Source organism: Theropithecus gelada, unplaced genomic scaffold (genome assembly GCF_003255815.1).
Source record: "Theropithecus gelada isolate Dixy unplaced genomic scaffold, Tgel_1.0 HiC_scaffold_15883, whole genome shotgun sequence".
Lineage (NCBI taxonomy): Eukaryota > Metazoa > Chordata > Mammalia > Primates > Cercopithecidae > Theropithecus > Theropithecus gelada.
The window spans coordinates 3,420,987-3,448,645 of record NW_020257640.1 but is presented as its reverse complement, the minus strand read 5'-3'; the positions used below and the strand labels follow the sequence as shown (position 1 = coordinate 3,448,645).

The following is a 27,659-nucleotide window of genomic DNA, read 5'->3' as shown; positions in this document are numbered from 1 at the left end:
TTTCTTTGCTGGTTTTGCCATATCTGAATTATTTTTACCTCATTTCTCCCTATCCTCCTCGTCACTAGATTTATTCTGGCCACAAAGTCTTGCCAGTAGCTCTTCCATGGGCCCTACCAGAGGTCCAACCTTTGGGTGTCCCCCATGACTAATCCAATTCACTTTTATGTCTGTATAACTGATCATCTTCCCTCTCCTCTGCAGCTCATGGCATATGCCAAAGTAAGACTGATTCCCTTCTGACGTCTCTTTTTATATCATTTCCTTATTCAAGAATCTACAGTGCCTCAGGCTCTGGCCAGCCTCACTATACCCTCAGGCACTCTTTCCTCCTTATTCATTTACTAACTTAGACACACCGGTGCCAGGACATGCAGGCACATGTGGGACAATACATGTGTCAGCACTGGACATGCAGGGCTGGGTAAAGTAGTCCTTCTTCCCAGCCAGGGGATCTCACAGCCCACACCTTTCAATTCTGGATGCACTGTCAGCACCACCACATGGGACTGGTGACTTTATTCTTCCTCAAAGTCACGTGTGTTTGCTTGAGCGTTCCCAACTAGACTGTAAGTTTCTTAAAACGCTAATCTTGTCTTCCACTTTTGGCCCCCAACTCAAGAAGTATTCCTTGTAATGGTGTGTACACTGAAAGTGCTTAATAAATAAATGCTCACTAAGCAATACAAAAAATAACAACTTGATTTGGGATCAAACTCTAAAATGTTTCTATTAAATGTTTATGACAGGAGTTAAAAGTTAAATGTAAGATGTGCTTGTATTTTATATTCACAGAAAATCAAGGAATTTCATCCTACTTTTGATCCACTCATTAATAACACTTGGCTCAGCAGGTCCAGGGCACAAAAACGGTTTCAACAAGTAGCACGCAAGGTAAGTCTCAGCATCAGCTGGAAATGTTGATTTGTTTCTTCATCAGCATAAGGAAATCAAGCAATCATGGTTTGATAACATCTTTATTGAGATACAATTTACATACCGTAAAATTCACCCTTGTAAAATGTATAAGTTAGTCATTTTTAGTATATTTATAGAGCTGGGCAGCCATCACCCCTATCTAATTTTAGAACATTTTTATCACCTCAAAAGGAAACTTTGTGCCCATTTTCAGTCACTCTTCACTCCCTGCTCCCCACAGCCCCTGGCAACCAGTAATCTACTTTCTGTCTCTACGGATTTGCCTTTCCTGGACATGTCGTATAAATGGAATCATACAATATGCAGCCTTTTAAAAAAATCACCTTACAAATTTATAATTGACACTAATAATTGTACATATATATGGGACACAGTGTAATGTTTCAATGCATGTATACATTGTATAAGGATCAAATCAAGATAATTACCGTATCCATAACTTTAAACATTGAATACATGGCTTTTGGTAACTGCTTCTTTCATATAACTTATTTCCTAGGCTTGTACATGTTTTAGCATGTATCAATACTTCATTCTTTCTATGGCTGAATAATATTCCATTGTATGAATAGACCACATTTTCTTTATCCATTCATCAGTTGATGAAAGTTTCAGTTGTTTTCACCTTTTGGCTATTATGAGTAACAATGGGATATTGATTAGTTACTTCTAGGGAGAACAATAGAGAATGTCTGAGGGATCGTGCCTCTAGCATCCAGGCTTAATATGTGCCTTTCAGAGGTTTCATCTCCCTTCTGTGGCTTCCTAACCCTCATGCTGGTCCTCCAGTGGCTTCCTGTTATCAGGATAAAACGAAGACTTCTGAGCCTCACATGCTAGTAAAGAGTATCATGTGACCCTCGTCTGCCCACAGCCACACCCCTCTAGCAGCCGCTGTCCTCTCATTGTCCCAGTCTGGTCTGCCACACACAGTACTCATTCCCTGCTACCACCCTGTGAATCTGCTCTCAGTTCTGACTGTAGTGCCTCCCCAGCTCTGCTCCACGGGACTGCATCTGTCCTTTGGGCCAGGCTGAGTCCACTTTTCCTACAAGAGGCTGTCCTTGTCCACTTTAATATTTAGGGGTCTCCTCAGTGCTGTGTGCTTCTTGTGCTGCTGTAAATCTCTCATCTCTGTCACTTGTGTGTGGCTTCCCTGGTGGGCAGGGCCACACTTGAAGCCAGACAGAGCAGTGGATAAAGCCCAGGCTATGGAGCAGACTGCCTGCACTAACTCCTGGTGCTGCTTCCTTGCACCTTCTGATCCTGGACAAGTTACATAACCACTGTGCCTTAGTTTCCTCACCTGAACACTGAGGAGAATAATGAGACCTGTCTCAAAGGGTTGTTGTGAGGATCAAATGAATGAATATGTATAAGGGACTTCAAATGTTTGCTACAGCTTGTCTTTCAGGCAGTCTTCTCAGCTTGGACTGGTGACAGTCTGGGTAGAGGGAGGCAGAGCTCACTGCCTTGGGGACCTACTCACAAGCCTCCAAGGCCCCATGACCCTCACCTATTTACTAGCCTCCAAGGCCCAAGAGCCTGTGTCCCTGGTGAGGCTTTCCCTGGGTGGTCTCTGCATATGTGCAAGCAGAGGCCACCACAACATGCTCAGGGCAGGGAACACAGTGGTAAGAAGAGGCAGCACAAAGCTGCGCTCCCAGGGAAGAAAGCACAGCCATTAACAATAGGAAAACAACAGCAAGAGACTGACCAGGCTGGTGTGTTGCTAATGGGACCACCTTGGTCCTTCTGCATCAAGCTCTCCAGCCTGAAAAAGGGTATCAGCAATGATGGGCTTTGTTCTGAGTGATGGCTCAGGCTATTCCTCAAATGCCACCGCAAGCCCTGTCAGTTCTGTGTGCCAATGTGTCTGCAGCCTGATGCCTTGCCTCATTTCCTCAACTACAGCCACAGACCAGGCTCCCAGCATCTCTCGCCTGGACCATGGCCACAGGTTCCCCTACATCCAGTGCCACATGGCAGCCAGAGTTGTGTCTGCAAAGCTAAAAGATGACAGTGTCTCTCCCCTGCTGAAACCCTCCAAAGATGTTCTATAACAGTTGAAATAAAATACACAATTTTTATCAAGGCTACCAGGTCACATTGGATTTCTCTGTCCTTTAAACATGTCTCCTTTGTTCCGGCATCAGGACCTCTACACTGGCCGTCTCCTCTGCTCAGAACTCTCTTGCCAACATCTTTCCATTGTTGTCCTCTCACCATTCAAGCCTTGCATCAAATCTCACCTCTGCAGAGGCCTTCCCTCATTATCCTTGCATAAGTGGGCAGGCATCCCCCCTCCAGCCCCTCCAGTCATGGCTTCAGACATTACCTTCTTATTTTCTCCAGGGTATTTATCTTGTTTTTTTCTCTTAGTATTTATTGTCATCCCACTTTGCCTCCTACACACACTTGGAATATCAGCTCCTTGTGGGTAGTACATTTATTGGCTCCTCACTGTATCTCCAGTGCCTTGCACAGGACAGGGCACTGAGTATCCACTTTATAATATTTGTTAAATAAAAGAACCATTTTGGCTGGCAATATGGCCAAATAGGAACAGCTCCTATCTGCAGTTCCCAGTGAGACCAATGCAGAAGACAGGTGATTTCTGCATTTCCAACTGAGGTACCCGGCCCATCTCATTGGGACTGTTTAGACAGTAGGTGCAGCCCATGGAGGGCAAGCTGAAGCAGGGTGGGGCATCACCTCACCCAGGAAATGCAAGGCATTGGGGAACTCCTTCCTCTAGCCAAGGGAAGCCATGAGGGACTGTGCCATGAGGAACGGTGCACTCCAGTCCAGATACTGCACTTTTCCCATGGTCTTCGCAACCCACAGACCAGGAGATTCTCTCGGGTGCCTACACCACCAGAGCCCTGGGTTTCGAGCACAAAACTAGGCGCCGTTTGGGCAGACACTGATCCAGCTGCAGGAGTTTTTTTTCATACCCCAGTGGCGCCTGGAACGCCAGTGAGACAGAACCGTTCACTCCACCGGAAACGGGGCTGAAGCCAGGGAGCCAAGTGGTCTAGCTCAGGGAATCCCACCCCCATGGAGCCCAGCAAGCTAATCCACTGGCTTGAAATTCTCGCTGCCAGCACAGCAGTCTGAAGTCGACCTGGGATTCTCGAGTTTGGTGGGGGGAGGGGCCTCTGCAATTACTGAGGCTTGAGTAGGTGGTTTTCCCCTCACAGTGTAAACAAAGGTGCCAGGAAGTTCAAAGTGGGCGGAGCCCACTGTAGCTCGGCAAAACCACAGTAGCCATACTGCCTCTCTAGATTCCTCCTCTCTGGGCAGGGCATCTTTGAAAGAAAGGCAGCAGCCCCAGTCAGGGGCTTATAGATAAAACTCCCATTTCCCTGGGACAGAGCACCTGGGGAAAGAGGTGGCTTTGGTGCAGCTTCAGCGGACTTAAACATTCCTGCCTGCTGGCTCTGAAGAGAGCAGCAAATCTCCCAGCACAGTGCTCAAGCTCTACTAAGGGACAGACTGCCTCCTCAAGTGGGTCCCTGACCCCTGTGCCTCCTGACTGGGAGACATCTCCCAGCAGGGGTTGACAGACACCTCATACGGGAGAGCTCCAGCTGGCATCTGGCGGGTGCCCCTCTGGGATGAAGCTTCCAGAGGAAGGAACAGGCAGCAATCTTTGCTGTTCTGCAGCCTCTTCTGGTGATACCCAGGCAAACAGGGTCTGGAGTGGACCTGCAGCAAATTCCAGCAGACCTGCAGCAGAGGGGCCTGACTGTTAGAAGGAAAACTAACGAACAGAAAGGAATAGCATCAACATCAACAAAAAGGATGTCCAAACAATAACCCCACCCGAAGGTCACCAGCATACAAGACCAAAGATAGATAAATCCACGAAAATGAGGAAAAACCAGTGCAACAAGGCTGAAAATTCCAAAAACCAGAATGCCTCTTCTCCAAAGGATCACAACTCCTCGACAGCAAGGGAACAAAACAGGGTGGAGAATGAGTTTGACAAATTGACAGAATTAGGCCTAGAAGGTGGGTAATAACAAACTCCTCCAAGCTAAAGGAGCATGTACCAACCCAATGAAAGAAAGCTTAATAACCTTGAAAAAAGGTTAGAGGAATTGCTAATTAGAATAACCAGTTTAGAAAAGAACATAAATAACCTAATAGAGCTGAAAAACATGGCACGAGAACTTCGTGAAGCATACACAAGCATCAAGAGCTGAATCAATCAAACAGAAGAAAGGATATCAGAGATTGAAGATCAACTTAATAAAATAACACGTGAAGACAAGATTACAGAGAAAGAATGAAAAGGAATGAACAAAGCCCCCAAGAAATGTGGGACTACATGAAAAGAGTAAACCTATGTTTGATTGGTGTACCTGAAAGTGACAGGGAGAATGGAACCAAGTTGGAAAACACTTTTCAGGATATTATCCAGGAGAATTTCCCCAACCTAGCAAGACAGGCCAATATTCAAATTCAGGAAATACAGAGAACACCACAAAGATACTCCTCGAGAAAAGCAACCCCAAGACACATAATCATCAGATTCACCAAGGTTGAAATGAAGGAAAAAATGTTAAGGGCAGCCAGAGAGAAAGGTCAGGTTACCCACAAAGGGAAGCCTATCAGTCTAACAGTGGATCTCTCGGCAGAAACCCTACAAGACAGAAGAGAGTGGGGGCCAATATTCAACATTCTAAAAGAAAAGCATTTTTAACCCACAATTTCATATCCAGCCAAACTAAGCTTCATAAGTGAAGGAGAAATAAAATCCTTTACAGACAACAAATGCTGAGAGATTTTGTCACCACCAGGCCAGCCTTACAAGAGCTCCTGAAGGAAGCACTAAATTTGGAAAGGAAAAACTGGTAACAGCCACTGCAAAAACATACCAAATTGTAAAGACCATCAACACTATGAAGAAACTGCATCAATTAATGGGCAAAACAACCAGCTAGCATCATAATGACAAGATCCAATTCATACATAACAATATTAACCTTAAATCTAAATGGGCTAAGTGCCCCAATCAAAAGATACAGACTGGCAAATTGGATAGAGAGTCAAGATCCATCAGTGTGCTGTATTCAGGAGACCCATCTCACATGCAATGACACACATAGGCTCAAAATAAAGGGATGGAGGAATATTTACGAAGCAAATAGAAAGTAAAAAAAAAAAAAAAAAAGCAGGGGTTGGCTGGGCATGGTGGCACGGTGGCTCATGCCTGTAATCCCAGCACATTGGGAGGTCAAGGCAGGTGGATTACCTGAGGTCGGGAGTTCGAGACCAGCCTGACCAGCATGAAGAAACCCCATCTCTTAAAAACTCAAAAATTAGCTGGGTGTGCTTGTGCATGCCTGTAATCCCAGCTACTCAGGAGGCTGAGGCAAGAAAATCGCTTGAACCCGGGAGGCAGAGATTGTGGTGAGCCGAGATCATGCCATCGCACTCCAGCCTGGGCAAGAAGAGTGAAACTCTGTCATAAAAAAAAAAAAAAACCGGCAAGGGTTGCAATCCTAGGCTCTGATAAAACAGACTTTAAACCAACAAAGATCAAAAAAGACAAAGAAGGGCATGGTAAAGCGATCAACACAACAAGAAGAGTTAACTGTCTTAAATATATATGCACTCAATACAGGAGCACCCAGATTCATATTCTCAGAGACCTACAAAGTGACTCAGACTCCCACACAATAATAGTGGGAGACTTTAACGCCCCACTTTCAATATTAGAAAGATCAACGGGACAGAAAATTAGCAAGGATATTCAGGACTTGATCTCAGCTCTGGACCATGTGGACCTAATAAACATCTACAGAACTCTCCACCCCAAATCAACAGAATACACGTTCTTCTCAGCACTACATCGCACTTATTCTAAAATTGGCCACATAATTGGGAATAAAACACTCCTCAGCAAATGCAAAAGAGTGGAAATCATGATAGTCTCTCAGACCACAGTGCAATCAAATTAGAACTCAGGATTAAGAAACTCACTGAAAACTGCACAACTACATGGAAACTGAACAACCTACTCCTGAATGACTACTAGGTAAATAACGAAATTAAGGCAGAAATAAATAAGTTATTTGAAACCAAAGAGAACAAAGACACAACATACCAAAATCTCTGGGACACAACTGAAGTGGTGTTTAGAGAGAAATTTATAGCACTAAATGCCCACAGGAGAAAGCAGGAAAAAACTGAAATCGACACCCTAACATCACAATTAGAAGAACTAGAGAAGCTAGCAGAAGACAAACAAACAACTAAGATCAGAGCAGAACTGAAGGAGATAGAGACACAAAAAACCCTTCAAAAAAATCAATGAATCCAGAAACTGGTGTTTTGAAAAGGTTAACAAAATAGATAGACTGCTAGCCAAAGTAATAAAGAAGACAAGAGAGAAGAATCAAATAGACACAATAAAAATGATAAAGGGGATATTACCACTGATCCCACAGAAATACAAACTACCATCGGAAAATACTATAAACAACCCTATTCAAATAAACTAGAGAATCTAGAAGAAATGGATAAATTCCTGGACACATACACCCTCCCAAGACTAAATCTGGAGGAAGCCGAATCCCTGAATAGACCAATAACAAGTTCTGAAATCAAGACAGTAATAGCCTACCAACCAAAAAAAGCCCAGGACCAGACAGATTCACAGTCACACTTTACCAGAGTTACACAGAGGAGCTGGTACCATTCCTTCTGAAGCTATTCCAAATCATAGAAAAAGAAGGAATCCTCCCTAACTCATTTTATAAGGACAGCATCATCCTGATACCCAAAACCTGACAGAGACACAACAAAAAAAGAAAATTTCAGGCCAATATCCCTAATGAATATTGATTCAAAAATTCTCAATAAAATACTGGCAAGCCGAATCAAGGAGCACATCAAAAAGTTTATCCATCACGATCAAGTCAGCTTCATCCCTGGGATGCAAGGCTGGTTCAACATACTCAAGTCAATAAACATAATCCATCACATAAACAGAACCAATGACAAAAACCACATGATTATCTTAATAGATGCAGAAAAGGCCTTTGATAAAATTCAACACCCCTTCATGCTAAAAACTCTCAATAAACTAGGTATTGATGGAACATATCTCAAAATAATAAGAGCTATTTATGACAAACCTGCCAAGACCAGCTCAGTCAGGGAGACTCTAACCCAGCGGCACTAGAGGAATTAAAGACACACACACAGAAATATAGAGGTGTGAAGTGGGAAATCAGTGGTCTCACAGCCTTCAGAGCTGAGAGCCCCGAACAGAGATTTACCCACATATTTATTAACAGCAAACCAGTCATTAGCATTGTCTCTATAGATATTAAATTAACTAAAAGTATCCCTTATGGGAAATGAAGGGATGGGCCAAATTAAAGGAATAGATTGGGCTAGTTAACTGCAGCAGGAACATACCCTTAAGGCATAAATCGCTCATGCTGTTGTTTGTGGCTTAAGAATGCCTTTAAGCGGTTTTCCACTCTGGGCAGGCCAGGTGTTCCTTGCCCTCATTCCCGTAAACCCACAACCTTCAAGCTTGGGCATCATGGCCATTATGAACATGTCACAGTGCTGCAGAGATTTTGTTTATGGCCAGTTTTGGGGCTAGTTTATGGCCAGATTTTGGGGGACTTGCTCCCAACACAAACCCACAGCCAATATCATACGGAACGGGCAAAACCTGGAAGCATTCTCTTTGAAAACCGGCACAAGAGAAGGATGCCCTCTCTCACCACTCCTATTCTACATAGCATTGGAAGTTCTGGCCAGGGCAATCATGCAAGAGAAAGAAGTAAAGGGTATTCAAATAGGAAGAGAGGAAGTCAAATTGTCTCTTTGCAGATGACATGACTTTATATTTAGAAAACCCCATTGTCTCAGCCCCAAATCTTCTTAAGCTGATAAGCAACTTCAGCAAAGTCTCAGGATACAAAATCAATGTGCAAAAATCACAAGCATTCCTATACACCAATAATAGACAAACAGAGAACCAAATCACGAGTGAACTCCCATTCACAATTGCTACAAAGAGAATAAAATACCTAGGAATATGACTTACAAGGGATGTGAAGGACCTCTTCAAGGAGAACTACAAACCGCTGTTCAAGGAAATAAGAGAGGACACAAACAAATGGAAAAACATTCCATGCTCATGGATAGGAAAAGTCAATATTGTGAAAATGGCCATACTGCCCAAAGTAATTTATAGATTCAGTGTTATTTCCATCAAGCTACCATTGACTTTCTTCCCAGAATTAGAAAAAAACTACTTTAAATTTCATATGGAACCAAAAAAGAGCCTGTATAGCCAAGACAATCCTAAGCAAAAAGAACAAAGCTGGAGGCATCACACTACCTGACTTCAAACTATACTACAAGGCTACAGTAACCAAAATAGCGTGGTACTGATACCAAAACACATATATAAACCAATGGAACAGAACAGAGTCCTCAGAAATTATGCCACACATCTACCACCATCTGATCTTTGACAAACCTGACAAAAACAAGCAATGGGGAAAGGATTCTCTGTTTAATAAATGGTGTTGGGAAAACTGGCTAGCCATATGCAGAAAACTGAAACTGGACCCCGTCCTTAACACCTTATACAAAAATTAATTCAAGATGGATTAAAGACTTAAACATAAGACCTAGAACCACAAAAACCCTAGAGGAAAACCCAGGCAGTACCATTCAGGACCTAGGCATGGGCAAAGACTTCATGACTAAAACACCAAAAGCAATGGCAACAAAAGACAAAATTGACAAATGGGATCTAGTTAAACTAAAGAGCTTCTGCACAGCAAAAGAAACTATCATCGGAGTGAACAGGCAACCTACAGAATGGGAGAAGATTTTTGCAATCTATCCATCTCACAAAAGGTTAATATCCAGAATCTACAAGGAACTCAAACAAATTTATAAGAACAAAACAAACAACTCCATCACAAAATGGGTGAAGTATATGAACGGACACTTCTCAAAAGAAGACATTTATGTGGCCAACAAACATGAAAAACAGCTCATCATCAGTGGTCATTAGGGAAATGCAAATCAAAACCACAGTGAGATACCATCTCACGCCAGTTAGAATGGTGGTCATTAAAAAGTCAGGAAACAACAGATGCTGGAGAGGATGTGGAGAAATAGGAATCCTTTTACACTGCTGGTGGGAGTGTAAATTAGTTCAACCATTGTGGAAGACAGTGTGGCGATTCCTCAGGGATCTAGAACCAGAAATACCATTTGACTCAGCAATCCCATTACTGGGTATATACCCAAAGGATTATAAATCATTCTACTATAAAGACACATGCACATGTAAGTTTATTGCAGCACTGTTCACAATAGCAATGACTTGGAACCAACCCAAATGTCCATCAGTGACAGACTGGATAAAGAAAATGTGGCACATATACACCATGGAATACTATGCAGTCATAAAAAAGGATGAGTTCATGACCTTTGCAGGGACATGGATGAAGCTGGAAATCATCATTCTCAGCAAACTATCACAAGAACAGAAAACCGAACACCACATGTTCTCCCTCATAAGTGGGAGTTGAACAATGAGAACACATGGACACAGGGAGGGGGAATATCACACACCAGGACCTGTTGGAGGGTGGGGGACTAGGGGCAGGATATCATTAGGAGAAATACCTAGTATAGATGGCGGGTTGATGGGTGTAGCAAAATACCATGGCCGTGTATATTTATGTAACAAACCTGCATGTTCTGCACATGTATCCCAGAACTTACAGTATATATTTAAAAAAACAAAACAAAACAAAACAAAAAGAGCTGCTTACAGAATGGAAAGTGATGTAAATTATAGAATGAACAATCCCCTCAACCACAGCTCTGGGCTCACCTGCAGTAGCATCTGCTCTGAAGGCAAAGCTCATTGGTATGCAGTTACCATTGCCCGTAACCCACAGTGCTATTGCTGCAGAATCACCTGTGCCATTTGTCCTCCAACTCTGAAAATAGCACAGTGCTAGCATTACTATTCAGATATATCCAGAAGAAACAACAAAGAACTAGTCATTCTTTCCACACTGGAAATATGAGAAAATCAAGGCTCATAAATTGGGTGAGACAAGGCCAGATGACAACTTGGTCTTTTTTGTATTCAGGCAATTCAGTATTGCCCAGACTTTGAAGTCTCTGTGACCGCAGTCTAGGGAGAGTAACATGCCACACTCACTCCCTGTGAACTCTGACTTACAGTGGCAGCCTCAGCTCTTAGTGTGATTGGGGAAAGTGAATTAGGTTGAATGCCAAAATGAGCATGTGTTGATTAATAATTTGAAATCATGATCCACTCCAATTTCAGGTCATGATTCAGGGACGATTATTCAATATGCTGAGTGCTGTTCGTGAAATGGACAAAGAGAGTGTACTGAGAAAGATCGGCCAAGCAAAACAATCGATGGCACAAGGTGAAGTATGGCTGCAAAGCACAGAGATGCCAAGACTGATCATGCCTCTGAGCGTGAACTTTCCTTGGAATGAAGTTAGCCCTATGCAAATAAAAAATTTTCACCAGTCACACATATTAGTTTCCTATCCCTGCTGTAACAAATCGCTTGTGCCCTCTGCTTCCTCTTGTCACCAGAGACTAGGGTAGTCATCGTTTATACTTGCTGATTGACTGGCTGAATCTGGTATTTTCTCAACCCAGCACTTACACATTAAGCCTTTTAAACTTAATGGCTTAAAACAAGGCAAATTTATCATCTCACAGTTCTGGAGGTCAGAAGTCTAAAACCAAGGTGTTGATAGGGCTGCAGTCCGCCCGGGGGCTTGCAAGTCCTTGCCTTTTCCAGCTCCTGGAGTCCACCTGTATTCCTTGGCTCATGGCCCCTTCCCCACATGACCCTAACCTCTTGCTTCTGTCCTCGCATCTCCTTGTGTGAGTCTGATTCCCCCGTTTCCTTCCTATGGAGACTCTGATTACGTAAGGCCTACCTGTCTAGTGCAGAATAATCCCCATCACATAGCCCCATCTGCAGAGTGCCTTTTACCATGGAAGATAACACATTCACAGGCCCCTGGGAATAGGATGTGGACACCTCTAAGTGCCATTATTCAGCCTATCTCATGATATAAAGTGGATCTCCATGCCAGGTTTGGATGAAATTCCTAGCCACTTGGTAATGAACAAGGTCACCCAATCCCAAACCAAGTTGTAATGTCTGTGAAGTGTGGCTGTGGCTCGACCTCCTGTTTTGTGCCCTCTGCTTCCTCTTGTCTCCAGAGACTAGGGTGGTCATCATTTATACTTGCTGATTGACTGGCCGAATTTGGTATTTTCTCAACCTACCATTTGCACATTAAGCCTTTTAATCTTGTATTGTATTTCCTTAAGGAAATTTCCATCCTGGCCACCGTGGCCACTGTAGCTCATGCCTGTAATCCCAACTCTTTGAGAGTCTAAGGTGGGAGGATCACTTGAGCCCAGGAGTTCAAGACAAGCCTGGGCAACATACTGAGACCCCTGCATAATTAAAAATTATCCAGGACTGGTGGCATATGCCTGTAGTCCCAGCTACTCAGGAAGCTGAGGTGGGAGGATAAGCTAAGCCCAGGAGCTCAAGGTTATAGTAAGCTGTGATCGCACCACTGCACTCAAGCCCAGGTGATAGAGCAAGACCCTGTCTCTAAAAAAAACAAAAAAAGAAAGAAATTCCAATCCTCTGATGCCCAGCTTGGCTGGGACTGTTGGAGGCCCACTCTCAGTAGCTTCTGGGAGCCCTAACACCATATCACCATATTCTCCCAATACATATATTCCCAATCCACAGTTTGTATGCCAGCCCACAAGCAGGCCCGGATCTTTCCAGACTGTTCCTCCCTTCCCGGCCTGAGCCTCTGAGCCTGGCTCAGGCTTCCCTGTCCTCCCTAGGCACAGCCACACTCCCATCTGCCACTCCACTGAGACCCAAATGTGTATTTTGTTTTTCAAAACATTGTATAATATTTTAATGATTCTCTTTCTTCCTCCTATATTATTTTTTATCTCTGGTGTTAAAGTTTATTAATAAAGAAACTCTTTTTTCTGAAAAATTATAAAATTTACTTGTGAATTCTGTGGGGATGTATAGAAAATGTCTTCATTTACTTCTTTAATCATTTTCTTTCCTTAATTCATCAGAGATATTTTAATTATGAATTATAATTTTCTGGAAATAAAGATAAAATTTTTTAACCGGAAAGGAGGTTGAGGTAAGGAACCAATGGGACACTGAAAGTGGAAATATATATATATATATATATATAAACATGCACACACCCACTAATTGGTATATGGAAAATATGCAAATATATGTGGTGGTTTCCCATGAAAATACCTTTAGTACCCCCTAAAAGTGCTGTTTTTTTTCACCCATAGAGGCGAATTTCTTCAAATTCTTCCTGAAGCGGAGCAGTCAGGATGATTATACCAGCCGATTCTCTGTGTCGCCCAATGAGGTGCTGCCCTTCGCTTTCCCAGACTGCAGCTCGCCCCAGGACTCTAATGAGTTGGTAGGTGCTGTCAGACTTGGTGGCAGGGACTGGACATAATCATGATCGTGTTGGGCAGATACAAGGCAAGCCCTTCCATCTTAGTCCCTTCACCTCCTCCCAGAGGCTCCAAAGGAAGACTAGGAGAGTATTACCAGTAGAAAACCAGGAGTCATCTCCTGCCATCTGCCTTGCTCCTGATACACCTGCACAGAGCTCCCTGGTAACCTGGGCTGGTCCTTCCCAGCCTGAAATGCAGCATGAGCACTGACCCCCGCCCAACTGTCCTGGAACTGGGCCTGAGTGCAGAAGGGAAGAGAGAGGAACCCAGAGGGCCCCACCTGGCCCAGGGAGGCAGGCTCTGCTCAGCTGGGCCCTTCTGCTGCCTGGGCACATTGTAGAAGTCAGGGAAGGGCAGCCCTCAAGTCTGGGCCTGACCTCATAAGAAGGGAATGTGGTCCCAGAAACTGACAATCTAACCCATCAGACTCACAATCCACTTCTCTCTCTCTCTCTCTGGGGTGTGCATGTGCACTTGTGTGTGTGTGTGTGTGTGTGTGTGTGTGTGTATCTTTCTCTCTTGGGGTAGCAGGCGGTGTAATGGCTCATCCTTCTTCCCTTATGGGCACAATGGTGCATTATTGAAAAAGTAAGAGTTAACCCTTATGTTGTATTTACTATACTTCAGGCAGTGTCTTAAGTCCTTCCAGTATATCACCTCATTTAATCTTCAACAAATCTACATGATAGGTTTACCATTTTTCAAATGAGGAAACTGAAGCACACATTCACATAGCCAGTAATAAAATGTTGCTCGCGTTCACATCGTTAGTAATAAAAAGTATACTTAAATCAATATTGCAAGTGCATGTGCAAAATATTTTGTTAATTTCAAAGAATAAACATCATTCACATTCTAAAATATTTGTTAAGCATTGCAGGTAATCTACTCAAGAATTACGGGACTGAATTTAGAAATTCCATACGTTTTCTGCTTTTGATAATTGTATGACTTAAAAGAGCAGAATAATTAGTTCCTAAGAAATAAAAATCCTGTGATTTTCAAGCAACAATAAATGTCTGACACTCGATAATTAATGGGGTAAAGAGGTTGATGGGGTGGAAAGAGATCGTCACTGTGCAGTGGAGCCCCCCTCATTATTTTTGAATAGTTTGAAGCTGACATGTTTCATTTGATCTTTTAGTGCTACAAAGACTTCCCTGCTGCTCAGCATGGTTGAAAAATAGAGCGCTCAGCATTCCTGTCTATAAAAAAAAAAAATCTATTAATTTCTTTCATAAATACTGTATTTCATCAACTCTAAGATGCCTTTTTCTTACATTTAGCATCTAGAAATTGGGAAATGGTATCACTGTGGCATATTAACGTTTCATCATATTAGTTTAGTGATGGCGTATTAGATTAGGAGATGTATGCTGTTTTTTGAGTGTTCGTCATATTCAGGCACCATCCAGATCCTCGGGGTGTCTGAGACAGACTAGTAGGCAGGAAGTGTATTAGGTTGTGCTTCGGGGGTTCGCACCTGTGGAAGGCAGGCAGAGGGGACAGGATTGGGTGGAGAGAGAAGTAGGACCGGGGTCCACCTCAACAAAGGCCTTAGGTGGGCCTGTGAGAACTCTGAGGCTGGCACAGGGTGAGAGGACGCAGCATGTTTCCCGTGGCTTCAACCCGCCATGGAGGTGAGCTGCCTGGGAGGAGCGCTTGACCCTGATGGAGGCAGTGCCCTTCAGATGAGGCAGCCCCTGAAGAGGGCTCCCCTGCCCCCAAGAGACGTTTTTATCCCTACACTCCTGGCAGCTGGGGGCTGAGTCCTTCAAACCTGAAGAAGTTTCTGAGTGACACATTGCAGCCTCCACAACCGCAGAAAATAAAAGAGACTCACATCCACTAGGAGACATGGAGGAGGGGGTGATCAGGGCTGCCTTCCTGCCTTATAGATCAAATGGCAACTGTGGTTGCAGGAGGAGTTGCTCTGAGAGTAGAACTGGTCATTAATGTTTCAAAATGTAATGGAAACAGAAGCATAGCTACTCTTGCTCAGTGGTGATTCTCTGTTCTTTTTCTTTTTTTCCTTTACATTTTAGGCTCCTGATGGCCTTGGACTGGTCCCAATTAAGTCTTCAGAAGTTCAAATCAAGCAGAGTTATTCCTTCTTCAATCTGCAGGTCAGACCTGTCACATAGAATTAATTAATTGAGTTTCTTATTAAGTAAACAAGATATTCTTGAATTTGAATTGCAGTGTTTTATATAGTTTTGCTTTATGGCAGATTACACTGTGTGGCACACTCTGCTGCTATTGGATAACATATGGGAGGTACACCAGATTCTTTTCTCATAGTGTGGTTTATGCAAACCAGGATTTCTACTCTGTGGATATACCTATATCATGCATATATGAAACTATCTGAACTACATATATTAGAAACTTCAAGAAAAAATATAAGATAAGTGAGAAAAAATTAGTCAGCCTTTCTTGAGACATATGACCACTTCTGTTTTTGAAAATGAAAATATTGTGGTGTCCTTCTACACTTAAGCCATGTAGTATGGTTGAGTAATCATGAACACTCATGTGTGCCGAAACCCAGAGCAGGGCTCAGGACTTTCACTAAAGTCTGTCCAGACTGGTCCAAACTAACAATAGCCACAATCCGATGACTGCAACATGGTTCTTGTCTTACTTTTACCACCAGGAAGCTCGGAAATGCTGTTGTTGAGAAGTAGATCCCACCAAATGGTAACAGGTTTTTAAGGATTTTCAGTCTTCTTTCACCTTCAGGTTCCTCAACTGTACAAAATTAAGAGATATCAGCCATTCTCTGTCCACAAGTCTTCAACAAGTTACAGACCTCAAAAGCTTGCCCGAGCCCTAAAGCAAGGAGCTGAGGTAACACACCCCCACCTTCCAGAATCTCTCTCATCTTTTCCCTCCTATCCTGGCATCAAAACTAACGTGCTGCCCTTGGTCCTTGTTAGGATGAAGTCACCACCATCATAGCCCTTCCAAAACAAGACTCCACAACTCAGCTCTCTGGCAAGACATCAGTTTTGAGCATGAAACCACCTGAGGCCTTAGCCATGTCTCTGGATTATGATCCTCTGTATATTTTTGTAAGTGGCAACTGGCAGAAGCCTTGTTTTCTGTGCTCCTTTATTTCAGCAATTACTCTACAGGAAAAAGAGCATTCTTTGGGAATATTTTTTCCCTTTGGAATTTCAAGTGTTAAACAATATCTGACCTTTAAAATTGTTTGCCAGCCTTTGTTTTTTGGAGAATATCAATGATTCCATCTTTTAGCAATTCCTTCATTTTTAATGAGAATAATTTTATGATCTTTTCTAAATATCTATAATATGTAAATATAGGCCAAAGAAGAAATTAAAAAAGAAATTAGAAAGTATTTTTAAGTGAATGAAAATGAAAACAAACAAAAAATCTGTGGGGAATTTATAGCACTACACACCTACATTGGAAAAGAAGAAAAGTTTCAAGTTAATGTCCTAAGCTACCCCTTTAAGAAACTAGAAAAAAGAGGGCAGATGAAACCAAACTAAGCAGAAAAAAGAAATAATAAAGGTCAAATTGACAATTAATGAAATAGGCCGGGCACAGTGACTCATGCCTATAATCCCAACACTTTAGGAGGCCAAGCCAGCAGATCACTTGAGGTCAGGAGTTTGAGACCAGCCTGGCCAACATGGCGAAACCCTGTCTCTACTAAAAGTACAAAGAAATTAGCCAAACGTGGTGGCCCCTGTCTATAATCCCAGCTACTCAGGAGGCTGAGGCAGGAGAATTGCTTGAACCCAGGAGGAGGAAGTTGCAGTGAGTTGAGATCATGCCACTGCACTCCAGCCTGGGCAACAGAGCAAGACTCCATCTCAAAAGAAAATAAAATGAAATAGAAAGCAGAAAAACAATAGAGAAAAACTGGTTCTTTGAGAAGATCAATAAAATTGATAAACCTGTAAGTTGACTGATCAGGAAAAAAGGCAAAAGGCACAAATTACCAATGTCAGGAATGAGAAAGGTGACATCACTACATATTCTACAGATTTTAAAAAGATAAGAAGTTAATATTATGAAAAACTTGATGCCAGTAAATTTGATGACTTAAATGTGCAAATTCATTAAAAGGCACAAACTGTAAAATCTTATTTAAGAGGAGATAAATAGCCAAAATAGCTTTTTTTTTTCGAGATGAGTCTCGCTGTGTCCCCAAGGCTGGAGTGCAATGATGTAATTTTGGCAAGCACCTCCTCCCGGGTTCACACCATTCTCCTGCCTCAGCCTCCCAAGTAGCTGGGACTACAGGTGCCCCCCACCATGCCCGGCTAATTTTCTGTATTTTTAGTAGAGACGGGGTTTCACCATGTTGGCCAGGATGGGCTTGATCTCCTGACCTTGTGATCTGCCTGCCTCGGCCTCCCAAAGTGCTGGGGTTACAGGCGTGAGCCACCACGCTCGGCAAAGTAGCTTTATATCTGTTAAAGAAATTGAATTTTTGGTTGAAAACTTTCCCACAAAGAAACTTCCAGGCCCAGATGCCTTCACTATGGAATTCTGCCAAATATTTAAGGAAGGAATAATACAAAATCTACACAAATTCTTCCAGAAAATGGAAGAGAAGAGACTAATTCCCAAATCATTTCAGAGGCTAGTATTACTCCGATACCAAAGCCAGACAGAGATATTACAGGAAAAAAAAGAAAAGATCAATATCTTTCATGAACATAGATGAAAATATTTTTAACAAAATTTTAATAAATCAAGTTAATTGCTTTATAAAATGGATAATGTATCATAACCAAATAGGGGCTTGAATCAGGAATACAAGATTAATTTAACATTAAAAACTCACTGTAGTTTACATGTAACACTCTAAAAAGGAAAAACATCTCAATAGTAACAGAAAAATTATCAAACATCCATTCCTGATGAACGCTATCAGCAAGTGCGGGATAGAAGGGAACTTTCTCAACCAAATAATAGTCATCTATTTAAAACCTAGAGCCAACATCAAACTGAGTAGTAAATGACTGAATGCCTTCCTCCTAAGATCAAGAACAAGGCAAGGATGTCTGCTCTCACTAATTCTATTCAGGATTGTAAGTGTAGCCAATGTAACAAGACAAGAAAAATAAATAAAAGGCAGCCAGATTTGAAAAGAAGATATAAACCAATCTTTATTTACAAAAAAAAAAAAATGATTGTCTATCAAGAAAATACAATGAAATCTACAAAAAACTACTTAAACTAATAAGGGAATTTAACAAGATTGCAGGATGTAGAATCACCATATAAAAATCAATCATATTTCTGTATACTAGCAATAAACATTATGAAACTTAAGTTTCAAAAGCCATATCATTTAACAATAGCATCAAAACATGTGAAATAATTAGAGATAAATATGACAAACATGTATAAGATCAGTACACTGAAAATTATAAAACATTACTGAGAGAATTCAAAGAAAACCTAAATAAATGGAGAAATAAACAGATTAATGGAACAGAATAGAGGATCCAGAAATATATTCATTCATACATTATCATCAATTGATTTTTGACAAAGGTCAGAGATAATTCATCAGAGAAAAGATAACCTTTCAACAAATTGTGCTAGAACATTTGGATATCTATTTACCAAAAATAAAAACAAGAATTTCAATTAGTATCTCACATCATCTACGTAAATTAATACAACATGGATCATAGACCTAAATAGAAAACCTGAAACTGTAAAACTACTAGAAAACACACAGAAAATCTTTGTGATCGTCCAATTAGACAAAGATTTCTTAGATAAAACACCAAAAAAACACAATCCATAAATGGAAAAAAAATGGATTAATTGGACTTTGTCCAAATTAAGAATTTCTGTTAATGTTAAGAAAATGAAAATATAAATCACAGACTTGGAGAAAATATTTGGAAATCACATATCTGATAAGAACTTATATCCAGAATATATAAAGAACTGTCAAAATTCACAAAGGAAACAGTCAACAGAATGAAAAAGTCACCTACAGAATATAGTCAGCAAACTATATATTTGATAAGGAGTTAATACCCAAAATATATAAGAAACTTCTACAACTCAATAGTTAAAAAAAAAACAAAAAAACCCTGGCTGGGTGCAGTGGCTCAATGCCTGTAATCCCAGCACTTTGGGAGGCCAAGGCGGGTGGATTACAAGGTTAGGAGATTGAGACCATTCTGGCTAACACGGTGAAACCCCGTCTCTACTAAAAATACAAAATTAACTGGGCATGGTGGCGGGCGCCTATAGTCCCAGCTACTCAGGAGGCTGAGGCAGGAGAATGGCGTGAATCCTGGAGGTGGAGCTTGCAGTGAGCCGAGATCACGCCACTGCACTCCAGCCTGGGTGACAGAGCAAGACTCCGTCTCAAAAAAAAAAAAAACAGAAAAAAACAAAAAAAAACTAATAACTCATTTTAAATAGTGGGTTAAAACTTGAATAGACATTTCTCCAAAGAAGACTTATAAATGGCCAACAGCTATATGAAAAAACTGCTCACCACTAATCATCAGAAAAAAAATCAAAACCATAATGAGATATTACCTAACATCTGTTAAGAAGGCTATTACCAAAAAAATAAAACACAGTAAGTATTAAGGAAGATGTAGAGAAATTGGAATCCTTACACACTGTTGGTAGAAATCCAAAATGGTACATCCACTGTAGAAAATAGTATGGAGATTCCTCAAAAAATTAAATATAGAACTGCCATATGATCCAGCAATCAGCTGGGTGTGGTGGCACATGCCTATAGTCCTAGCTACTTGGGAGGCTGAGGCAGGAGGACCCCTTGAGCCCAGGAGTTCAAGCCTGCAGTGAACTGTGATTTCACCACTGCACTCCTGCCTGGGCAACAGAGTGAGACCCTGTCTCAAATAATAATAATAATAACAGTAATAATAATAATGTGAACCAACAATCCCACTTCTGGATATGTTTCCAGAAGTATTAAAATCAGGGCTAGGCATGGTGGTTCATGCCTGTACTCTCAACACTTGGGAGGATAAGGCAGGAGGATCACTTGAGCCCAGGAGTTTGAGACCAGCCTAGGCAACATAACAACACCCTATTTCTACAAAAAAATTAGCGAGGCGTGATGGCAGAAGCCTGTAGTCCCAGCTCTTTGGGAGGCTGAGGTGAGAGGATCGTTCGAGCCCAGGAGGTCAAGGTTGCAGTGAGCCATGATGGTGCCACTGCACTCCAGCCTGGGTGACAGAACAAGACCCTGTTTCAAAAAATAGAGAGAAAGAAATCAGAATATCAAAGAGTTACTAACACTCCTGTGTTCATTGCAGCACTATTCACAATAGCTAAGATATGAAAACAATCTAAAAATCTATCAACAGATGAATGGAATAAAAAAAGTGGCATATTCAGACAGTGGAATACTATTTAGCCTTTAAAAAAGAAGGAAATTCTGTAATACGCAAAACAGCATTGATAAACCTTGAGGACATTATGCTAAGCTAAATAAGCCAGTCACAGAAAGACAAATATGAGATGTTGATAATAGCCAGATTGACAGAATCAAAGAGTGAATGGTGGTTATCAGAGGCCAAGAGAGGGGAAAATGGGGAGTTACCAGGCAACAGCATAAAGTTGCAGTCAAGAAAGATAAATCCGCTCTCACAATCTGCAGTACAACATCGCACTTAGAGCCAATAATGCACATTTAAAAATTTGTTAAAAGGGTAGTTCTCATGCTAAGTGTTGTTACCACAATACAATAAATAATTTTTTAAAAAATTATCAGAACTCAATAATAAGCAAGCAAACAATCCAATTTTTAAATGGGCAAAAGATTTGAACAGATTCTTCACCAAAGAAGATATACAGATGGCAAATACGCACACAAAAAGATGCACAGAATAATGCATCATTAACAACGCAAATTAAAACGGCAATGAGCTCTGTCTGTTAGAACACCTACAATTTGAAAAACTGCTGGTGGGAATGTAAAATGGTACAAGTACTTTGGAAAACTGTTTGGCAGTTTCTTACAAAGTTAGTAGTTAACATACACCCACCATATGTCCAACCATTCCATTCCTAGCTATTCACCCAAGATAAATGGAAGCATTAAACTTGTGCAAGAATATTCATAGCAGATTTATGTGCTCCCCAAACTGGAAAATAAGTGTCCATTAGCAGGTTAACAGATAAATAAATTGTGGCATAACCATACAGTTGAATACTCTTCAGTAATAGAAATGAATGAGCTCTTTATGTATATAAAAATGTGGATGATTCTCAAAGTAATTATCTTGGGTAAAAGAAATCAGACAAAAAAGATTACATGCTGTTTTGTTCAATTTAGATAAAAGTCTAGAATATCTAAAGTGATCTACAGAGACAGAAAGATTGGTGGCTGCCTGTAGATGGGTTGGGTGCATAGGTGTGGAGGGGCAGGAAATGAGGATGGGGGAATGATGAAGGGCATGAAATAACTCTTGGGGGTGATGGAAATGTTCATTATGTTTATGACGGCAATGGTTTTGCAGGTGTAACAAGTGTTAAAACATATCAAACTATGTAATTTAAATATGTGTCATTTATTGTACATCAACTATATATCAGTACAGCAGTAAAAGTAAGAATTAGGAGACCCTAAAGAAAGAAAAGGAACACTGTAGTGGTTACAACTGGTGAAGCATTATAGTGAAGTCTTGGGCTGATCTCTGGGCATTCAGCCTGGAGGAGGGAGGGTAAAGGGCTCTGAGAAAGAGGTGTCTAGGTAAGGGTAGGCTCCAAGCACTAACAGTGAAATTGAGAGTCTGGAACACTCAAGGATTGTATAAAGGCACATCAAGAAAAGAAGAAGCAATTATAATCTACAAGGGGGGAAATCAACTGAATATCAGTATGTGCTCCAAATAGGAAACCAAACTAAAATTTGACATGATTTTTAAGAGCTGATGGAAAATCTAAAAATATAATACATTTGGCCGTGATATCAGAACTCTTCTTTAATGGGGGCCCGCAGGTCATGATATTGAACCTTTAGCCAAAATATAAATAAGTAAATAAGCCAAACCTGTAATCCAAGCCTCGACTTGGCCTGGCAGAGAAACATATTTACATAGTTGAGAGAAAGTAAATGCTATTTATTAGTTTTCAACTTTTAGAGACAGCCTATGAGCAAAGCATGAGGCTGTAGTTCTGGAAGGCAAATGTTAAGGATCTCAACAATATCAAAGGAAAATTGCGAAAGCAAGAAAATAAGGTACAGGAAAGCAGAAGAATGATGTTTTCGTTTCACCTGAAGGGGAGTTGAAATACCCAACTAAAGATGATGAACAAGAAATAGGGGTATGTGTGTACCATTTCAAGTCACAATGGTGACCAACAGCAGAATAAGGCAACCTTCAAAACAGGAAAGAAGAAGTTTGGAAGGGGCATTTGTGTACATAAGCAAAGTCCTTGTCTTGCATAGTAATGAGTCAGTAGATACTGCCTGAGGTTGACAATCAAGAAATGGAAGAATAAGCATGATGTTTAGAGTTAGGGTGGTGACCACTAGAGTCACAAAAGCCAGAAACACGGGAAAGAAGCAGCCTTTGGGATGTGGGCCTGGTAATAGGAAGGGCCAGCAGAAGACCACTGCTTTTCCTCACAAATCCTTGCAGCCGAGGTGAGTTGCTACCATATGCATGCGTTAGTTTAGGAAAATTAAAATTAAAAGCATCATGGGGTGACCACTCAGACCAGTTACGCTGGTAGCAATGGGGATCTGAAGGATGACAACTACGGGAGACAGTGCCATTGCCATTTCCAAAAAGACTGCGTTCATGACGCTTGGCCCAAGGCAGAGAGAGCCAGCCACATGGCAGCTTCACATGTCCTCAGTCAACCAGGGTAGAAGACACTCCTGAAGGCCACACAGGGCATTTCCCCTCCCCTGGTGTTGTAAACCTTTTCCCTCACACTATCCCCATAGGGTGGGCCCAGCCCCACTCCCCATCACACTGCCTCCCTAAATCCCACCTCAACCACAAGTGCTTACCAAGGTGTATGCTTTTTTCCACATTACTGTGGGCATCTCAGACCCCCTCAGTGGCCATCGTTGCCTCCCTGCCCTCCCCACTCCTTTATATGCAGGAGTTCAGTCCAGAGCCCTCTCCCTACCTTTGCCCCAGGCCCTCATCCTGGCCCTCAAGTGGCTCGGCAGCCTTTGCACTAACGCTTACCGCCTTTCCAGCCTTCTTGACTCACCACCGCTGGGCCCTCCCCCACCTTGCCTCTGGATGCTGGAATGCGTTCAGGTCTAGCTGCATGTCATTTAAGTTTGGGGGGACATTTGTTTCTTGGCAGTGAGATTGAGTTTCCATAGGCTAAGTGGTTTTGTGGGGTTTTTTAACTTGTTTAAAAAAGTCAGACAAACAACAGAATCTCAGTGTAGTGGTTCTTAAACATCAAACATCTGAAATTAAACAGCTGGCGGGGGTGCTATGTTGCTGTTTGGAACAAGAATAGGGTTCTTGTTGCACGAGCCTCTGAGAGAACAGTAAAAGGCTCTGTATTTTAGTATTTTGATATAATTGCTCTGTGCCTCCATTAGTTCTGCTGGAAAATTAATAAAAAACAGGATCTCCCTTAAAACCAGATACTACTTCCAAATGGAGCCTTCCTGAATTAAACACATTACCAAAACAATGTTAAATGTTGACATTTCCTGATACATCAAATGTCATCCTCTTTTTTGTCATCTCTTTAAAGTAGCTTTTAAAAGCCTTTTTTTGTTTTCAAAACCAGAGCTTATTTGCTTTTTTAAACCAGTTTGCTCATTTAATAACTCCCTAATTCATCAGCATTAGAAACAAATATTCAAAGCTGTTTTAAGCTGTGATTTCATGTGAGTTTAGTAAACCCATATGGTATGTAATGAAGCTCTTAAGCCTTAAAAGTGACATTTATGAATGACTATGTTTTTTTAAACGCTGCCGGCTTGAAGATACCTCTGCTCTCCTGCTTCTTTTCCAGAGAAGCTGACTTGGAGTCACAGAGTGCTAGTGCTAGTGGGAGCCACAGACAGCATTAGCTGATGCCTGTCCTATCCCTGGCTTAATGCTCATCATCACTGGCCATCAGAGAAATGCAAATCAAAACCACAATGAGATACCATCTCACACCAGTTAGAATGGCGATCATTAAAAAGTCAGGAAACAACAGGTGCTGGAGAGGATGTGGAGAAATAGGAACACTTTTACACTGTTGGTGGGATTGTAAACTAGTTCAACCATTATGGAAAACAGTATGGCGATTCCTCAAGGATCTAGAACTAGATGTACCATATGACCCAGCCATCCCATTACTGGGTATATACCCAAAGGATTATAAATCATGCTGCTATAAAGACACATGCACACGTATGTTTATTGCGGCACTATTCACAATAGCAAAGACTTGGAATCAACCCAAATGTCCATCAGTGACAGACTGGATTAAGAAAATGTGGCACATATACACCATGGAATACTATGCAGCCATAAAAAAGGATGAGTTTGTGTCCTTTGTAGGGACATGGATGCAGCTGGAAACTCATTCTCAGCAAACTATCACAAGAACAGAAAACCAAACACTGCATATTCTCACTCATAGGTGGAAACTGAACAATGAGATCACTTGGACTCGGGAAGGGGAACATCACACACCAGGGCCTATTGTGGGGAGGGATTGCATTGGGAGTTATACCTAATGTAAATGACGAGTTGGTGGGTGCAGCACACCAGCATGGCACAAGTATACATATGTAACAAACCTGCAGGTTATGCACATGTATCCTAGAACTTAAAGTATAATGATAATAAAAAAATAAAAGAAAAAGAAAAAAAAAAGAAACTGATAAACAAAAAAGAATATTTTTTCCCTGTCTTTGGCAGAATCCCAACCCAGGATTATTTGCTGTAATGCATCCTCTGACCTACGCAGAAACGTCGATAGATTACCATCTATGCTCTCACCCGAAGTACAAAGTCACCAAAGAGTCCCACCACGGGTCCAGCATTCCTGTCACCCAAAAGCAGTTTCTCCATCACACGGTAATGTCGTCACCAGGCTCACTGGCAGAGTGGCCCTGGGCTGCAGGGAGGGGCAGGGGACGAGGACAGGGTCACAGCTGGAATTGAGACAAAGAAGGTTTGCCGCCACAGCTGCAGAGCAAGAATGGTAACACCGCCCCCATACCGCCAACCCTAAAGGGGTACAGGTGGAGACCCTGCACCGCCTTGTCCTGACCACACCTGCCTCTCGGGCTGCCTTCTGCCCTTTGTCAACATTCCTTTGGAAGGCTGTACCTAACGTTCATGTGTTCGTATTTCAATCATGTAAAAACAGCCATATAGTATGCGCAAACCCTTGGTCTGACCTCCTCTCTCTTTGACCCCAAGTGTAGAAACCAGAATGGACAAGGTGGTGGTGTGACACATGCAAAAAAGTGGCCCCAAGGAATTACTTCCCCCACAGGGAACCACCCTGACCTGAATATCCCCCGACACCCCTTAAGGGTTATCTTCAGGCCCTTCAAACTCAATCAACCCTTAACTCAGATTATGATCTCTCTCCCCACTTCTACCAGCCACACCCTCAACTGCCTCCTCTTCCTGTGTCACCTACTTGCCTTTCTGTTTTATGGACTTTGTGCAGTTACCTATGAGATTCTTTCCCTCCTCCCACATTCCCCTCATCTCACCACCCCGGGGGGCCACCAGTGTGCCACTGACACAGCAAACAGATTTGCAGACCTCCCTCTAGTCTAGCCTGTGGCCCACTGCTGCTGCAGTCCGCCTTCCCTTCGGAGAAATCTTCCTTAGGCACAAGTTGATCCTGTCATTTCCTGCTCAAAAGCCTTCCGTGGGCCCCACTGCCTGCAGGAGCAGCTCCAAGCTCATTAGCTTGGCCCACAGTGCCCCTGTGACCTGCCTGGCTCTCCAGCCAGATTCCCTTCTGTCTCTATCATGCACCCTGCACTCAGCCCAGCCGGGGTCTCCTTGCAGCGCTCTCCCCCCACGTGGCGCGCATGTGCAGCTCTCCCGCCTGGAGTGCCGCTGGATGAACTGCCTTCCTCTCCGAGTGTTGCATTAGCATCACATTCACAACAAACAAAACAGATTCTAAGGCCGCAGCTGCCCTCCATCCCGAGGACATGTTGCTTGTACAAGTGCCTAAGGAAGCAAGGGAAGCAAACCTCACCTTTGTCTCTAATGCTGTGTTGCATTGTTTAATGTGCTTTGCTGAAGCAATTGCCTTTTTGCTTCAGAAAAATCCAAACTGAATGAAATTACAGATTTTGCTGCTTAGCCTTTTAAGACTGAAAAAGAGTTGAATAAAACAAAAGTCCTTCCGAAACTTTACCTCACCAAACAGTTGCTTCCCATGTAGCACCCGTGCGCTGACTTTCCTTACAGGACATTATTCCTGGAATAATGCACTGGAAAAGCTTCCAGTCCCTGGTTCTCTCCTGCCTGCCGGACCCCTCCAAGGTGGAGACCACAAAGAGGTAAGCACTTCTCATCTGTTTGTTCACAAGTATGTGTGCCCCACGGATTACAGAGGCAATGATCCCCAAGAGTTAAATGCCAATAATATGCCAAACCATCTTTTTAAAGCATGAGAGAAGTTTGCTAGTCAGAGAAATTTGATGATGTGTAATTGATTTTTGTATTTTGAATTTATCTTAATCAAGATACACTTTTTTGAAAAGTAATGCCCTAGGTGACAAATTGGCAATGCTTGGGTACAAGTAGACAACCATTCCATATAATTTAACTGACATTACAAGTAGACAACTATTCCATATAATTTAACTGACATATTCATGGTCAATCTTTTTAAAATTCATAAATTGCTGCCTGGGCAACAGAGAGAGACTCCATCTCAAAACAAAAAAAGGGGGAAAAATCATAAATTGCCAAGATTAGCCTTCCTCACTCCCTGTATCCAGTTTCAAAGAATCCACAGCCCTCTTGTGCCACAGGCTGGCATTCACTGTGAGACCATGGCAATCCCCACGCAGAAAACAGCCCTACTCCAAAAACACAATGCGTAGATCAGAATATTGTTGAATGATGAAAGAAGAAACTTAGAGTGACTACATTTTTGCTAATTTGCTTATTTAATAGCT

The 27,659-nt window shown here is 42.0% G+C and overlaps 1 protein-coding gene across 1 annotated transcript in view; it reads left to right on the top strand.

Moving 5' to 3' along the window:
- Positions 1-27,659, top strand: part of LOC112617115 (cilia- and flagella-associated protein 221) — a 110,798-nt gene that overhangs the window by 66,000 nt on the left and 17,139 nt on the right. The window contains exons 14-21 of the mRNA XM_025373834.1: positions 796-894; positions 11,300-11,405; positions 13,358-13,491; positions 15,577-15,657; positions 16,274-16,381; positions 16,471-16,605; positions 25,420-25,578; positions 26,944-27,035. Coding sequence (XP_025229619.1) covers positions 796-894; positions 11,300-11,405; positions 13,358-13,491; positions 15,577-15,657; positions 16,274-16,381; positions 16,471-16,605; positions 25,420-25,578; positions 26,944-27,035 — 914 coding nt within the window. The remainder of the gene's footprint in view (positions 1-795; positions 895-11,299; positions 11,406-13,357; positions 13,492-15,576; positions 15,658-16,273; positions 16,382-16,470; positions 16,606-25,419; positions 25,579-26,943; positions 27,036-27,659) is intronic.